General features: G+C 29.4%; 1 protein-coding gene across 1 annotated transcript; it reads left to right on the forward strand.

Annotated features, from left to right (window-relative positions):
- The first annotated feature begins 1,200 nt into the window (after window positions 1-1,200).
- On the forward strand, window positions 1,201-18,232 carry LOC112593284 (low-density lipoprotein receptor-related protein 1B-like). Its single transcript, XM_025337649.1, is given in 12 exon segments — window positions 1,201-1,533; window positions 9,294-9,575; window positions 9,577-9,618; window positions 9,620-9,821; window positions 12,895-13,025; window positions 13,146-13,389; window positions 14,105-14,404; window positions 14,988-15,162; window positions 16,776-16,900; window positions 16,989-17,099; window positions 17,257-17,404; window positions 18,098-18,232. Coding segments are annotated over 11 exon segments (1,740 nt in total). The 5' UTR covers window positions 1,201-1,533; window positions 9,294-9,398; the 3' UTR covers window positions 18,183-18,232.
- Window positions 18,233-19,332: the final 1,100 nt, after the last annotated feature.

Here is a 19,332-nt window from a genome sequence, read left to right on the forward strand (position 1 = left end):
GAGGGCGACGTTCGCACACGAGCCGCCCGCGCTGGCGGCACGGAACGTCGTGGCGTTTGTTTCGTTTGTTTTATTCGGGTCGTTTACCGTACACACGGACGGTTTCGTGTTAACGTCTTTTCCCCCGTCCTAAGGTTTAATTTTAATAGTACGCATAGTATAAGATATATATCAGGCCCGCGTCCATTTTCTATTTTTTTTTGCACACGCAATAAATTGGTAGATAGAGGGACGCTAAGGGCTGATTTAAACACCAAATACATAATAAATCCATAACAGTTGTAATACTATGTAAACGTCTATTCGACAGCATTCTAGTAATCTGACATCCAAGTGTGAACGCGTTTTAGTGGTTCTAACGTGTATTGTATAGGCACGAGTTACCATCATGTACCGAAATATAATGTATTATTATATACGTGCCGACCGGGGGATTAGGCGGGATCCGGCGTGCAGGCTCCATTCGGGAGGTAGACCTCCCTGTTCCGTTTATAACTCCTCCCAAATCGCGTGTGCCCGGTAATTGAACTGCCGTAATGAAGTAACAGCTGATGGTACAGGGCGAGTGGGCAAACAAATTCTTTAGAAACCCCATTAAGCCGTGTGTTGTATGTAATAAATAAATACAATAACATCAGTTACGTTCGTTCGATTAAAAGGCACTACAAAAGAGCAATATTTTAAAAAAATTGTGCACATCAGCGTTTATTTAAAAATATTATTTCCGTATACATTAACACCGGTTAATAACGATAATAAAAAAAAATAAAACCAGTGCCTAAAATTTTGTTTTTACACTTGTGCAATGGATAAGAGCATTTGGTGTGTTGTTTAATGCAATGTCTGTGCACGATATACTATTTACTACGTACTATATGGGTATACCTGCGTAAATACGACCAGTTTATTTTTGTCTGTTCATCCTCTGGTACAGGTTGCGTGTGCGAACGGCGCCTAGGTCCGAACGTAAAGGTATATTGTCATCGTCGGTGACGAATGAGGGGGAAGATGTGTGTGGCCATGAATGGTTGGGGGGTTGGTAGGGGGTACCAGGTGGTGTGCTGTATATACACAGGTGTTTTGTCGTATTTAGGAACGCATTAATAACATTCTACGAAGGAGCCAACCGCTGTGTCGTGGCAGGGGCATGAGTGGTGGTGGCGGTGACGGCGACGGCGGTAGTTCCATCCGGTGCATGGCCGGTTCGGTTCAGTTGGTTATTTCACTCACGACCCGCAACATCGCAACACATCGTCGTCGACATACCTTAATGTACCCAGTACGTGCGCCGATCGACCTATTGTGATTATTAATTTTTTTTTCCAAAACGGTTTGTGGTAGCTTAGCTCGATATCGTACGATCATAAAATAACATCAGTTTTCCTATTACATACGCGCAGTGAATTTTTTCTCATTTATTTTTTATTGCCATCGCCTGTCTGTGAGAATGGAAGAAGATCTTCAAGCAGTCGTTGAATAATCGCAAACGCCAACTTTGGCCACACACAAACCCAGTTACCACCACGACGCGGGGTAAGAAATAATATATTATCATAAATCATAATAGTACCTATATTGTGAAATTTCATTATAATTCGCTTATCCGTGTCGTAATCGGCTATAATATTTTATAATAGTTATAACATTTCGATGTATTTATTTTTTTTGTGGTTTTACGAAGTAAACCGTGAATTTAATGTCTGTATTTTTGAGTATACACAGTTAGGCACTGTACGGGGTTGGATCAAAGGTAAATAAATTATCGGTGTAATAATTTTCGTGATTTGTTAATTCATGTTTGAATGTTTGAATTTGTGTTAAGAATTATCCATAACCACTAAAAAACAAACATAAATAATACCTATATATTAGTAGGATTAAGGTTTATGTGCCTGAACTGTATGTGACTCGTGAGAATACGTCGCGTGTATTGTTGAACGTATAAAAAAATATAATGTAAATTTTTAAACACACGCAGGTTCCGACATGTACGATTTCGTGGAATGTCTGAGACATTTTTGATTGTCCACGCAGCATTGCGTTTCTACTTTTTTTCTTGCTATTTTGTAATTTGAGTTGTTAATATATTGATATATTATACACACAAACCTAATATTAATAATTTGAAATTTGACATTTGGCTTACTTTATCTCGATTATAAAAATTTTGTAAAGTTAAATTAAAATGAAATTAATTGATGACAACTAATAATAATTTATTAATTACTCTAAATATTATTGAAGGATTTTAGAACGAAAAATATATTTTATTCAAGATTTTGCAAAAAATAGATACGGAAGTTATCTTAGTTTGCTTTTTACGAAATGAGTTAGGTATCAAAAAGTTATTATATCATAAAATCCTAATTATAGGTTGGCTCTATAATGTATTATATACATATAATTAAATTTAAAGTAATAAAATAAATGTATTGTATACGTCCAGCACATGTCATAATATAGGTACTATTTTAAAACCCTAACTAAACCTTATTTATATATTTCTCTAATTTTTTAATTTTTAACACATAAATTAATAAGTACTATTGGTAAGTCGGAATCTAGGTATTAAATAATATATACATGTACGTTTAAATTTGATTTTTCTTTATAATCATTATTTGTGTATTCATTTAATATTATTGGTCTTTCATTGTTTACAAAATTTCCTTTTATTCAACGAAATTTAAATTATTTAAAAGTTATAAGTATACCACATGAGTTATAGGTATCCAGATAATCTTCTGACAATAAATATAAGTATTTATGCGTAAAACGTTTGACTCAAATGATTTGAGTGTGTTAAATTAATGTGTATAAATATATTTCTGTTCAAAATTTATTCCTACTTAACTAAGCTGCAAACATTTGTAAAATAAATAAAAATTTTGCTAACAAAAGTATTTAACAAATTTAAATCAGTTAGTATTTGATAAAAAATAATTGGTTGTTATCGCAATAAAGAATACGATTTTTTTTCTATAAATAGTATGTATAATAACATTTTAATGTTCATAGATAACACTGGAAAGCTAACTTCTATTTATTAGGTCATTGGTCATAATATAGGTACAAAAATATACACGAATGCAGAAATTAATGAATACGATACATTAATTATCTACATTTTCGTATTGATTCCACAGAATATATAATTACAAAAAAACCATTGACTAGGTTATTTTAAGTATATATTTAAATAAAGGTGGTTGAAAGATGTATATTATTAAAATACTACATCACTTTATGCATAATATGGCGCTTATTTATGAATTTATGATACGGTTATCACTACACGATAAATTATATATTTTATACAAGAATATTTAATTTTTTACATTTTCAATTATAATTTATTAAAATTACTCATAAACTTTAATTAAAAAACCGAATAATATATTTTAATTGTTTCGTTTAATTAATAAATGGTTAACTAAATAAAAATAAATTAAAATTTTTAACTACATATTTTTCTGCATTATAAAGATGTACAATGGCATTCATCATTTTTATTTAGTCTAAATGAATTCATGTTTTTCGTAATTAAAATGTTTACTTTATAAGTAAGTATCTAATAAAAAAAAAAAAAAAAACAACAATAACATTATTCAAATTCATAAATATTTTTTATAATTTTGTATAGGTGACCTTTGATTAAAATTTTTATTTTGTCCCACCCCATCATTAAAAAAAAATATTAATCATTACAGTTTCTAAGGAGGTAATATGTAGTATAGTCTTAATTGGAATTTTATTTTCGTATAATTTTGATTTTTAAATCAAGTAAATGATTATATTATTATAATATAGTTTTTGTTATACTTTTTTCGTTGCTAATGGTTACATCATAGAATAATGACGTCATAGATATGTTGGTAAATTTATAATAGTGATTAATATTTAGGTAGTAGGTATTGATTATAATTTTAACTTACAACTATTATAACTTATAAGTATTGCAAACATTGTTTATTAATTAACAATATGAAAATAAAATATTATTTTTGAAATTATGTAGGAGGTTTTCTTATTGATTCATAATTATTATAAAAAGTTAATAAGGAATGATAAAATAAAATGAATAAATCAATTTATTTCATTTAATTTCTGTCTATAAAATAATAATTGTCATTTAAAAATTTAGCTTATTAATTATTATATTTATTTATAATTCTTATCGGATAATAAAAGTACGATTTAAAAATTTAAATGTTTCAAATTAAAAAAAAATATATATGATATAATTAATAATATAATCATTGATTTAATTTACTACTACATCTCCGAACTTTTAAACAAATTATTTAAACAGCAGTAACCTCATTATCTAATATTTCTTAACACAAACAGTTTTATTAAAATATCTCATTTAAAAAAATCTCATTATTTTTTCTTTTAATAAAATATTCAATATTCATAATTTTTGTGAGGTAACATATCCTTAACTTCATTAGTGTCATCAATTTCATAAAATATTTTTGAGACAATTGAAAAAATTAATACGTGTACATTTTTAAATCTATTAAAACCTGTTACTAACATTTTTATTATTTTACATCGCATTATGCTTGTAGTTAATTTATTTCAATATTGTTATAAGAATACGTAGGCAAACCTACTTATTTTTTAAACGAATCATACTTTTGAAAAACATTAATTTATTGGTAAGTTTCACAGAGTCAATTGAAAATGTTCTCACTATTCTATTGTTAGTAATACAATGATTAGTAGATAATTACATATTTTACCTTTCATTGTCTTAAAAATAATAACATTCTAACTGTAACTGACAAACCCTAATTGTTAAGTATTTAATTATCGATTATCGTATGTAATACAAAGCAATTTTATACTCACTCTTAAAAAAAAAAATGAAGCTGTTTACATGCAAATTACATTGTGTGTAAGTATAATATAATATTTAATACATGCATTAATTATATGCATGTAATTAAATTAAAATGTATTGGGAAAATATGAGAAGTAGAAATAACAAATATTAATTTTAAAAGTGATAAATTATACTTAAAAGTTAAAAGTTATATAGTTTGTTTAAATACATAATTTGACAACTACCTATATGATTAAAATAAATCTGTGTACTGTGTACAGTATTTGTAGGTATAAATATTTTATTATTAACTTTTTACAATTAAAAACATTGAACTATATAAATAAAATAAATATAATTATTAAATTTTATATTATTTTACCACCAATAAATCTTTGTATAATAATATTCTAGTAATCATAATATTATAACTTATAAGTTATAACGTATTATTTCTTATTGGATACCTAATTACTTTTATAATAGCATTATTACGAGACATATCATGAAGTATATTTACTATTTAGTGATATATGCTGATTGACTGTCTTCGTTTAGAATTATTTTTCGAATACAATGACACATCAAATTTAACATATCAATTACAATGACTAACTCAATACAAAATGCACAGCTGAGAGGTACTCAATTGCCTATTTTTTTTTTTATTTTTTTTGGAAATTTTAAATTATAGGTAAAAAATTAAATCATACTAGAATATTATAAAATCATATTTCACACAGTCTTACGTGATTAATGACTGCGGAAAAAAATAATTTTTATGCAGTAAAGACAATACAACTCACGAATAGTTGAAGATTTAATACAATATTTTAGGAAATACTTTAATAGTATACTAAAACTGTATTTATTATTTATATTATATTAATAAATTACTACATAATTATTTTGGTTTATTTTTATTTTTCCGTTGCATCACAAGGTATTAAATTATTTATTTGAACTTAATTAAAACTATTTTCATAACTATACAAACCGATAAATTTCTTATAATATGATATTTGTTTAATACAATGTTACTTATGCTGTATTTTTATATAATTATAGTATTTAAAATAAAATAAAAAGATCATTTTATAATAAAATGACTTAAATTGATTATGATATAGATATAGTATAAATTATGAAGTAAGCTCCTAAAAAAAATAAATATCTTACAAATAACCATTAATATTAATAATAACGTGTTGATGTTAATTTCGTTTCTACAATTGAGTGCATGTGGTGCCAAACATATACTTAAATGACATTAGCAACAAAGTAGGAAGTTAACAGTTATTATTCAGTCTCTAACGATTCATGACTTATGATCCCAGAGGTATGGTATGGCGTGTGAAATCTAGAGAACAATAGTTGTAAGAACTTGACCTACCTGGATGTTAGGGACCACCTTTATACTTTTTTTTTACTGAATTATTTTGTTAAAAAAAAAAGAAACAAAATTGCTACCTTTTTTCACAGTGATAAATATAATTCCGAAAATTCCTAAAAAGAATTTAATGCAATAATATTTCACTCTGTAAAGAACCATTTGATCTATTATACTTTTATTGTACAATATATATGTTTATTATTATTTAAAATGTGACAATAAGTTAGTTATTCAATTTAAAATAAAATATGTTTATTTTGTATTTTTATAGTAAAACCAAGTAAAATATTTAAAGAAATACAAAAGCATTTTAGATTCGAGGCTTAAAAAGGATGTTTTTTTTTTCATTTTTTTTTCAGTTGCATATTGTATGCTTTGAAAGTGAATCATTTATTTAGGACCTACCCATAATGTTTTTTTTTTGCCAAAAAAATTTGAAGTATATAAGATCTAAGAAAATTTTTTCATAACAGTTTCTTCAAAATAATAATTTAGTTGTACCTCTATACCGTATCACTACGATGTATATCGATTATTTTCAAATGTTACAATTCTATTTTTTAGCTTTCAACAACTTCATATTTAATTAAATAGTACAAATAATAATAATATATAAACAAATAAATATAACTTGATACTTGATCTAGAACGTATATATGTATAATAAAAACTCCTATGGTATATAATGATCTCGTTTTTTATATGAGTAAATGGTCAATTTCTACAGAACGTCATTCAGCATACACAGCATATTAGTTGTATTTTTATCGCATTCATACATATAGATGATTTTATGGCTATTTTAAAAGTAGTTATAATGACTAGATTAATTTTTGGCCTATATAATTATGTAATACAGTTAATTCATTTTCTAGGATTGAAATCATAAAATAAGTAATAGTTTCATTATTTTAATTAATTGAAACTGGTGTAATTTATTAAATTATAGTAGATATATAGCCGGATAAGTATAATGGGATTTATTATGAAACATAAAATTGTTATTAAAAACATTTTAGATATAATTTATATACGTATAAATAGAACAACATACTTAATATCATATATATATATAGGTATACCTATATCTAATAATATTGAGTTTGAAATCAATAATGGCTATTGGCATCTCTAAAAATGTGTGAATATTATGTGCAATTATACTAGTGTATTACTATCCAATATTCTATTTTTATGATTAATAATAAATATATTTATTCCGTTTAACCGTAATAATTTAATATATTATATTTGCTATCTATTGTGACAATTGTAGGTTTCGTGATTTTTCTCATAAACAATAATTAATTGATTTCTTGCTTAATAAAATAATTTATAGTTATAAAACAACAACTTTTACTGTTTTAATGTTAATAAAATAGACTTTCTCACGGGCGTCATCATTAGTCATTAGTTTTTTATTTCCCGCAGATGCCTGAAGATGTTTTTTGGTCTTCGGTGAAGATGTTCGAAGTGCATCGGTCACTACCTACCTATAAATCTATACGTTTGCCGAGAAATTTTATTTGTACAATTTTTATATGTCATTAAAAATACAAGGGATAGTCAGTTGTTCACGTTAAATAACCGGCCGATTAAATGTTTAAACGGCTCCGGCACTTAATAAAACGTCTCTGTTTTTTTTTCTTCAGATTTTATTTATTTAATTTGCGGACTCACTCTTAGTTAAGAGTTAAAACGTGTTCGGCGTTTAATGAATATCCTAAACAACAATTTAAATAAATAAATAAAAATAAAAAATAAAAATAAAAAAAACATATATGAACCGTACAGCATATATATATATATATATTTCATACGCACGTAGTGTTCATGGGTGTATATATATTTATATTGACTCGTAAATGTGTTATTTATGCAAATCGAGCGACGTCTCTTGGACATTGCCCATGAACACGCCATAAGACCGGCATTATAGTGTTGTGGTTGTGGGCATATAACATATATATAAGGTATATTATAATGTATATATTATTATTGTGATGTTTTCGTTCAGACGATCACACACCCACGTGAAAAATTCCATATTTACTCTCAGTCATTATTCTGGTCAACACATGTACTTTACGACTATATGACCGGGCAGCGATTTAATGACCCATTGAAAAAAAAAAAAAATAATAATAATAAACTCGACAATAGGATTTTTGACGTTTCATTCATGTACCTATAATATAGTCGATCACAATGCGAGTGTGATGTCCACGATTATATAGGAACGAAAATTTTCACCGGCGGCGCCGCGTTACCGTTTTAATACACGCGAGACGACGGTTTTCCATTTTCCCCTCAATAGTGGTTTGTACTTTGTATAGATATATCGATATAAATAGGTGCAGTATATAACATTACTGTTATTATTATTGTGCTATTATGTCGTCTATGTAGGCGAGTGTGCGTATAAAACGAGAGTCGCTGAACCCGATAGAATCGAACGGCCGTATAAAAATATAGTGTATATAATATATTATGATTATGAGTTGTAAACGTCACGTTTGCGGACTGTACGCGATACGCTATGATATTATTATGACGTATACGAGTGAGGACGGACAAAAAAAAGGAGGTCTATCGAGAGAAGTCTTAAATTTCCTCCCCATCGTATATGGAGATATACTGTTTCAAAGATATAATTATTATTCCTTATACGGCGTATTGTTTATTAGTGAATTTATAATAAAACGGTGTAATAGTTTATAATATGCTCTGCAGGTCTCCGACTGCACTTATGGGTGCGCGTTTCGTGTTCAACGAGCGATCTAAACCTTCTCCACCCTTCCCTCCCACCTATCGTCCAACAACTAACCGTCTACGTTCGCCCCTTATCCCGCACCGCCAGCACCGGATCTAGGGGGGGGGAATCCGGGGCATGTGCTCCGGATACTAGTCGTAAAGGGGCGCAAAAAAAAAAAAAGAAAGGTTATTGATATAAAAGGGCGCTAATTTCATATTTATTTTGCCCCAGTTTAAAAAAAATGTTAGATCCCACACTGTGCACCGAGATTGTTTAAACAACCGTTTAAAATCTGTGCTCGCGATTGTTTGCAGACGATCGCGCTCTGGTGCTGCAGCCGGCGCGTGTGTCCGTTGGAGCGGAGTACGGCGCGGGACGGGACGGCGGGACGCGATCACCACCGTCGGACGCGCGGAACAATGGAAAATCCGGCGTACAACCCGGAGGAGGGCCAGCGGATGGCCAACGAGTGTTTGGCCGCGAGGTTATTGTCCGGCAAGGACGGGACGGGCGGCCGCGGCGGCGGCACCGCGGTGTCCACGATCTACGACCCACGCGCCTACGGAACCACCGCCGCCGCCGCAGCGACCAACGCGCCGCCGGGTAGTGACGACGACGCCCACGCCGGCCGCATTCCAACCGGCGGCGGCGGCCGGCGGCCCGGCACAGGCCGGCGGCGAAACCGCGAGCAGCCACCCCGATATACCTCCCGCATTGCAGGCGCACTTCGCCGCCCAGGGCCATGTGCCACACCAACATGTTCGTCCTGTACACGTTCCTGTTCTTCACGGCTGTCATATGCCTGACCACCAGCGTGCTGTTGTACATCACTAGAATACAAGGTAGGTACTTATACTTATAATGTTCCGATGGTGTGCCTACGCCAACGACCGCGCGTGCTTCTAGGCGCACACGATGTTTATTACACGTTGCGCGTTGTGCGCGACGACGACGACGACGTATGCGTGCGCGTTTATAATAGAATCACAAGCCGTATATGTTAAAATCCGTGAAGTAATGAATTATTTCGTACGATATCATAGTATACAGGTTAGGTACCTAGGTATAATATTATGCCGAGCGCACGTAGTAGGCGTGCCCCCGTGGGCGATATCGCGTTTCTACGATTCGACGACGGCGCGGCGGCCACAAAGTAAAACGGTGACTTCGCGCGAGTACATTATAATAATAATATATAGGTAGGTATCTCACAAAAATCCTTGTACGCGCGCGAGTCCTCCGCCGCACTCGGATCGTTAACACGGACATCCGCGGACATTCTCCTGCGTATTGCATTTTAGTGATTCGATTTTGTCGATTTGTGAGCTATAATATAGACCCCGTTCTCGGAAGCACCGCCGTTATAAGTCTTTATTACAGTGCAATATAGTTGTTGTCATAACATAGTGTATAGCCGTGTTCTCTGCTCTAGGGAAGCAGGCGATATTATGACGAACACTAAAAAAATAATCAATAGTTTTCAATATTATTATCATAAGTCTGCTGTCGTAATATTTTTAATTGAAAATAATAAAAAAATTGTTTATGATTCACAGAGGTATTAAATGTATTAATCCACAAGCTGTTCGCAATAATATTGAATAACGCGTTGACGGTGCTAATCAGAGTAGGAATTTTTATTTAAACGTGAGGTATTATACTCTACCATATTGAATAATACCGTATTAAAAACGGCTCTCTTGTAAAATTTAGGCATATTGGTATACCGAATACATTATAAACGTACAATACACAATATGTATGCGTGTGCGTGACGTTCAAACGTGGGGCGTGCTATTTATAAAGTATTGTAAATCATGAGTTCCCTGGGTGAAGCAGCTGGCCGGAGTCTGGAGCTGTAGCGTTTACGCTCTTTAAAAATATGCGTAATTGCTGGGGTTCGGATTTCGAAACAAAATCCAAGGCATTATTACTGAAAAATATGAGATTAGGTAATTAGAACCCAAACCTTAAAAAAAAAATCTAATACATTTAGTGCCCATAATGAATTATTTTACATTGTTATAGTCCATTATGTTGTTGAACGTTGTGATTTAAGTATCAGAATGTACATTTATATCAAAACAAAATTAATTGTTATATTTTGTTTAAACTTTTCATCTTTTAAATTTAAAACCTATAATTATTTGTTATTATTGAAAATGCCTATGATATATACCAGTAAATAAAACATTTAATCGGTTAAAAATATTCACTTTTCAATATTTATTTAAATTAAAAAAGTGGGATGTTTACGACTACCACATATTTTGTTACGCTTGCTCATAAATGTTACTTTTTTCTTACCATCGAAAATAATTTTGTTCACCGATTAAGACCATCTCTATAATTAAATGTTAAAAATTGAAATTTATTATCTATAAAAGTTTTTTTTATATCGATTTATACTCGATATCATAGTTATTTACTACTATTATGGCACAAATAGTTATTGATGCCTCGTATTCGTAAACCGTAGTTAGGTATCAAATAAATTACCTTAATTTTATTGGAATTAGACGTTATCAAAATGCAAGTTACCATTCAATATATTTTTGCCCATTTTTTTTTTTTTTTAACAATACATTGCGAAGAGAATTTTAAATTGATCACTATATAAAACGAATTTATATGTACATACATCAAATTTTTATTACAAGAAGCTATTTACGAGTATTTGTTTTGTATACTCATAGATTTTCGTAATAATACTGCACTCGACTATAGAAAACTAAAGTTATCACAGATAATCCAATATAATATATCGTGTAAAAGTCGAGTCTATTTCATTGGCATTTATTTAAAAAAATTACTAGCAACACATACGCGCGTATTTTAATTCCGTGAAATTCTCGAATGGCGGAGAGGGGAAATGATGTTGGTCCACTCCCTTCCGATAGCAACCGTATGGCGCCCTTGTATTTAGGTACATAATTATATTATTATATAATATACGTTTGTCTACAACGCAGTATACCTACCTACAGCATTATGCGAGTATTATTATTATTATTATTATTATTGTTGTTGTTGTGTACATCAAACGAAGACATGAACGCGCGATCCGCTACAATATGCCATATAATAATAAATACGTATATAATTCGATTTAGACAACACAATGGGTAGAACTCACATAATGCACCACGCACTGTATTATAGACGTACCTATAGATCAATCAGATTATGTACCGAGATCGATTGATACCGAAATATCGATAGTGCACATAATGCAATACATTTTGTGTAGGATGCGCGTGTGTTGTGTGTATTATATTCATTATATACGAACATATAAATAAGTATGAGCACTGAATAGTGAATAGGAACTGATGAATAATATCATGCGCAATGCCGATTTCGGCCGTCGTGTTTCAATTGAAAAATATAACGCTATTGATGAAAACAAATTACCCGTAAAAACTAGGTTCTCCGGGTGTTTTTTTTTTTTTTTTTTTTATAAACATGTTCACGAAATATTCGATATTGCGGGTCCTGTACAGAGATATATTATACAATATTTTTAATATAATACAAGCATCTTTTAATTCATCGCCCGAGGCCGATAGTATATAGATATTAATTTTCAACAAGCACGTACGCGCGCCTGACCAAAAACCAATAGTAATAGGTATAATCGTATATTTTATGTGTAGGTATATACTATGTATACGTCGTCCGTCGATATTAATAATTAATAGGTAGATCATCGTATCGTGAGTTTTCCCAAACTTTTTTACTAGTCTCGTCGTAAGCCGTCCGTCACCGCATTGATTAAAATTAAAAAAAAAAAAAAAAATCATTATCATATTTTATAACGCACCTGTGCTAGTATTAAAATAAATAATCTAAGTATTTTGCACTCAAAAAATGCTCATAGTTGTTTTAAAATATTTTTATTTTGTATCTTTACAGTTCCATTTAAAGAGAAATATCCATTAGTAGTAGAAGGAGAATTTCAAATTACAAATATCCCGTACACGATAGGCTTTGTGGATAGAAACTCCACCGAGTTTTTAGCACTAAGTGCCAATATCACGACTCAGGTAACTATAAATTAACGCTGTACATAGTAGTTACTAGTTAGTACGTATACCATTATATTTCATTCTATTATAAGAATAATAAGCGCACTGTAAAATGTAACTAAACTGTTTTTATTTTAGTTGGATAACACGTTCAGAAATAGTGAACTGTCACCGTGGTATGATGGCTGTGAGGTGATTGATCTAAGTCCTGGTCAAGCTAAAGGTGTTCAAGTGCAATGCGAGATCAAGTTCTCGCAAGAACCCGAATCAGCTATTGGCATTGGGCAGATCGGTATTGCATTCCTTAAAACACTCCGCATACAACATGGACATACTTGGCTAGGCAACTACAGCGTGGATGTTCAATCTATTGGATTTCAAAGTAAATAAATACCTTCTTATTAATTTCTATAGAAAAATTTAAAATAAAATAGTTGGAATATGCTACAAAATTAAAAAATAATTACTATAGACACCTGCTTATTTTTGCAATTTATTTTTTTTGTTAACAAAATAATTTTCGTAGGCCTCAATTAAAAAGTTAGATCCCAAGTACAGCTGTTAAATCTGCTTGTGTCCATAAGAATATGGATGCCGATTTTGAAAAATATAAATAAGTCATGATTATAATATTAAAATACGAAAATCGGACAGTTCGGTGTTCAGTGAATTGATTACATAGATAATAACAGTATAACATTAATTTCGATACTGATAATATAATTATCACATATTCATATTAATACGTGAATCATGCATGTAGAAATTACGTCATATCAGTATTATATTAGGATATATGTTTTTTTTAATATTTTGAATGATGCTTATTTGTTATATTTGTCAAAAACTGTAAATATACTTGTAAAAAGTAGCGAAATTCACACTATTCAAAGTGAAAGATTGTAATGTCACTCTTGCTAAACGCTGGATATACTTAAGAATTACGACATAAACCAATACCTGCTTCATCGCTTTAAAAGAAATAGTACTTTATACTGTAACGTAGTTTTTCAATAAATAATGCAGCATTTCCAACTACCGAATATTATAATCATCTACAATATTATAAAACCATAATGTTGTTTTCTATGAAATAGTGAGTGGTGAGTTGGGAATGTGGACTGATTGGTCTGAATGGAGTGGTTGTGAAGATCCCGGAGATTATGTAGCTACTAGGACCAGAAAATGTTTAACTCGTGACACGCGAGAACCAACAAGCGTAGACCGATGTCTGCTAATACCGGGCAATAAGAGTGATCTGGACCTGATGCCCTGTCGAATATATCTATCACAAAGCTCGGACCTCGATGAATATTTCACAGTTCCACCATCGATTTCAACATCAACCAACAAGGAAGTAATTGAACAAGCACCGACGAACAAAGTCACTGAAAACGGTAATTATAAAACCACCCAAGTTACTTTTCACTAAAAGAATACTGCGCGCATTTAGAAATAGTAGTTATCTATACCTATTTATTAAAATCATAAAATATGGGTGGGTTTTACTATTTTATTATATAATATACATTCACTATGCATAGGTACCTAAATCGATTGAAATAAATATATTTCATTGAATAGATACAAAATATAGAAACTGGGTAATAAAATAATATTAGAACGGGTCTCGTCTGCTTAGAAATTTTTAAATTAAAAGAATTTTGAAAAAAAACCTATTATATTTTATTTTTATTATAATCGAAAACAGTTTTAAAAGACGTTCAACACTAACTATTATAATAATTCATACAACTACAATAATTATATTTATTTAAATTAATAATCGAATCTGTTTAGGCTTCAGGCTATTTCTCATTTAATATTTATTTTGATTAAATTTTAACAAGGATGTAAATTTAATCAGCCATAAAACATGTTTGTGTACTATAAAATAATTTGGTACTTACAATTGTATTCTGTAAAATGTCTACGAGTATGTACTATTCCATAACCGATTAAATTTATTTAAAATTACAGTTGAAGATAATTGGATTTGTGACGAATGCAAAGAAGACGAAGTTTGTTTGGCCGACCGTGATGAAGGAATTCTGCAGTGTTTGCCAAGCTTAGATACAAAGGATTTAACTGGATGTGGTGGACGATGTGGCATAAACACCCAGTACTGTCAAAATATTCATAGAAATGCGTATACGTAAGTCATCGTTATTTTATAACAATTATAATTATACATATTGAGATCATTGAATCACAAACAATATTCTGATATTCATGATTCAAGTAAAATGTGTGTACGGTAAAGATGAAATATTTTTTAAATTTCAACATTCCTTTGAAATTCCACTAAAATTGGTCATTCGGTAGTTACTACCTAATGACTATTATTAAGTTAAATTAATTGGAATATAAAATACCAAATTAAACTGGTTTGTATGTAATACACTATAGAAGACGGTGAATCCGTTCAGATTCATATAATAATGGTTTTTTCAAACAGGTTTTCCAAAATTAAAATAATATAAAAGTTTTTATTTTGACACAATATTAAACAATAGTTTGTAAATTTTCTTTGAAATTAGTTTTTAAATTGCTCCTCAAACAACTATAATTTTTTTTTTATTATTATTATTATTATTATTACCTTTCACCGTAATAGGTACTATAGTATTTAACCTAGCATTTAAAATTATTTTTATAGACATTTATGTTAAATAATAAAGTAATAACAATGCGATATTTGCATATAATAACAATTATTATGATTAATATAACTATAGATAATTAGAATATTAAATCACACGTTGAAATGAAAATAATTCGTTATTTAGTTGGTATAGTGGAAACAATTAAAACTGATGTGAAGAGAAAGATACAAAGATTAATATAGCGGCTTAAACGTCGACAAAGAATATTGATAAGGTTTTGTTATATTTTCGAAAAACTGTAAAGACTACGGAGAAAAAAGTGATACTATGCATAATATACTCATAGATATTATAATATATTCTATGTTCTTTTTATATTTCTCAAATGATTATAGGCATACGAATTCTACTTTCTTATTTGATTTTATTTTCACTCATTTTTACCCTTCTAAAAATGTCTTATTGCTTTTTATCGTGTACTTTCGTTATTAAAATATATTATTTCTAATCTTGTCATCAATTGTAGAAGTATAGATCATATTTAGACTACTTTTTATATATTATTGTGGGATTTAAATACAATCTAATCTCGTGACATCAATGTATTGAATATTTTATTAAATATGAATAACATATTCTTATTTATATAGCTATCTTCGTTATGCCTGGTTTCATATAATACGTCTTATTCAAATTGAATACCTATTTGATTTAAGATCCTATTATCAAATAATGTTTATTCGATCTTTTTCTACCACCCGCCCACAGATTATTTTATTCTGATTACAATATCCGTTTCAAACCCACAACATCTCATTTCACTACATATCCCATAAATACCTATAGGTAGGCATACCCACATGGCCACTTCCTGATAAAAAAAAAAAACAATTGTTTTATCCTGAATAAATAACTACGTATTTTGAATTATAAAAGTAATTGTTGTATAATAAATTAAAATCACATTAAATTGTTTATTATTTGAAATAAAAGTATTAATAATATTCAAATTTTTTGAATTAAGATTAAGATTTAGATCTCCCCTTTTTATGTTGTATTAATTTACTCACTTCTCAATAACTTTGAAATATTTATAAAATAACAGTAAATTAATGAAATATATAAAATGCAAATTACAATGTAATTATTGTTTTGGTTTTAGTTGTGTGGATACGTCACCGTGCTCTAAAAACGAGTTCGAGTGTGGAAACCGTATGTGCGTTTCGGATAAATCGAAGTGTAATGGTATTTACGATTGTTTAGACCAGACAGACGAAAAAGATTGTCGTAAGTATTGCTTGCCGCATACAATTATATAAATTATAATACTTTACATAAAAAGAAACGCGATACATTTGCATGTTTTTGATTTTAGCATGTGATCTCGAAACGCACTTCCGATGTGGCATTCAATGTTTGCTAAAGACGAAAATGTGCGATGGCGTGTCTGACTGTTGGAATGGCCACGACGAACTGAATTGTACCCGTAAGTATAGACATTTATTGTGTTTGTGATAAATTAATCTAGAAATAATAATAAATTATACATAACCAAATAACTTCATATATTATACTTATACAGATAAATAATATTAATATGTTACATACATAATATTATAATAAACACACAAAAAAAAATTTAGATTGCGAAGACGGTAAATTTGCTTGTAATTCAAACGATGAGTGTGTGATCTACGATCATTTTTGTGACGGATATCCAGACTGTACAGACAAGTCTGACGAACCGTTAGGATGTGAAGGGCCTTGCAGGAGTAATGAGAAAGCTTGCAGGTAGATATTGCATCGAACGAATATGCTCCTTCACACGAATGTCTTCGATTGTTTTGAGCACTATGTTTCTATTAGAATTTTCGAGCAACGCAATTGTTTTATACTTAGTTTAATAAATAATAATATAACATAATACTGATCGCCGAATTAAAATCAAATTTTTCAGTATTATTCGTTATTGATTTGTATATAATCAATATATTATATGGTTGGCTTTTATGATAGTTTTTACTTTTGAAATAATATTACATCATGCAAAGATTGTTTCTTAAAAAATTCACGAATTAGTCAAAATTATTCAATTTATTTCGTTTTTATAACAATAATTACATGATTAATATGGGTACGAAATATTATAACAAATCCCACTATATTGCTGCAATTATAATATTATATTTTGCACAATTCGCACGCATGTCTGTAGAGCGTGGCTTAACTATTAATACCTACTATTGTACTTTTATAGAAACTAGAATGTGATACTTATTGAACATATATTTGTTTTAATACAATATGTGTAAACATTTACAAATTATTAAGAATGTTTTTTACTTTAGTTATTAACAATTTTAATTTTAATATTCATAATTCATATTAATCTTAGAATTAATCATGTTTAGAATAATCATTATAAAAATGTATTGTCATGTTATGCATAAACAAACACTGTATTTATTCATTTTTTTTTTTCAGAAATGGTCGGTGTGTAAAAATCCATGCACTTTGTGATGAAATAGAAGACTGCGGAAATGAATTTAACAATAAAACTAATTGTTAGTTTGTAAAATTTAAAAATAATATGTATATTGAAACATTTATTTAGGTATATATTTTGTATTTGTTGTATGTTGTAAATTACTTAGTATTTATTAATAAAATATAATATTTAAACTTAAAATCGGATAAATTATTAAATTAACAAAGTATAATGTGTGAAAAGTACTTTAAAATGTGATATATAATATGTCAATTACGACGAAAGAACAAAAATATTATAATTAGGTATATCGTAATTAATAGAATACATGTTATAATACATCCTAATTGTGTATTTTATACACAAATACATAACTTTGAATGATAAAATAGTTTCAACATTCTTTACATTTTAAAACTTAATTTATTGTTGTATACCTAGTATAAATGTCTGATAAAATAATATAAATACGATTGTCAATAAAACATATAAATAAGCAATGAAGATTTAAGTAAACTGCTTCAAATACCAACACTTAATGTGTGACATAAGTACATATTTATGATTTCTCCAAAAACAAACTGTGCATTTACACAGGGAGTTCACTGATAAGACAATAAATATACCTACCTCTTTCTAAACCTAAACATGTCATGATTCCAACTGTCACTACATACATTTTTGCCTGAGTAACTACATCCTTTCAATTTTAAATTCTGAGTAGAGCGTAGAGCGATCATTGTGTTTATTTTAGAATGTGTATTGAGTATATTTTTAAATACAATTTTCTTCAATTTCGAATATAGTTTTTAGAAGCAGATCGAATCTAGTAGATTATTTAAGAGGAAAAGGGATCAGAATAATTGGAAAAATAAGACGAATGGGAATTTTAACACAAACAGGTTTTTATTGATTTTGTTTTAGGCTGTGTAATTAAAAATAACTAAAGAATTGAATTTTTAAGTATTTATGAATTTTTATTTGTAGATACCTAAAACTCTTGAATCACTTGATTCACACGATTCTAGATAATACGAAAAATTCTAAAATTATGTTATTACTTGATATCTATGTAAAAGATTCAGTATAAAAAATATATAAAGAATAATTTACGTTAATTTTTTATTTTATCAAAAAAAAAGGTGTTGTATTTAATGTCTACATTCGACGTATGGTTGAAACTGAACGCTCTATTCACGTATGAACAATAACTTAACATTAAATATTATTA

This window comes from Melanaphis sacchari, unplaced genomic scaffold, assembly GCF_002803265.2.
Source record: "Melanaphis sacchari strain LSU unplaced genomic scaffold, SCAv2.0 Contig1_pilon_pilon, whole genome shotgun sequence".
Taxonomy (NCBI): Eukaryota; Metazoa; Arthropoda; class Insecta; order Hemiptera; family Aphididae; genus Melanaphis; species Melanaphis sacchari.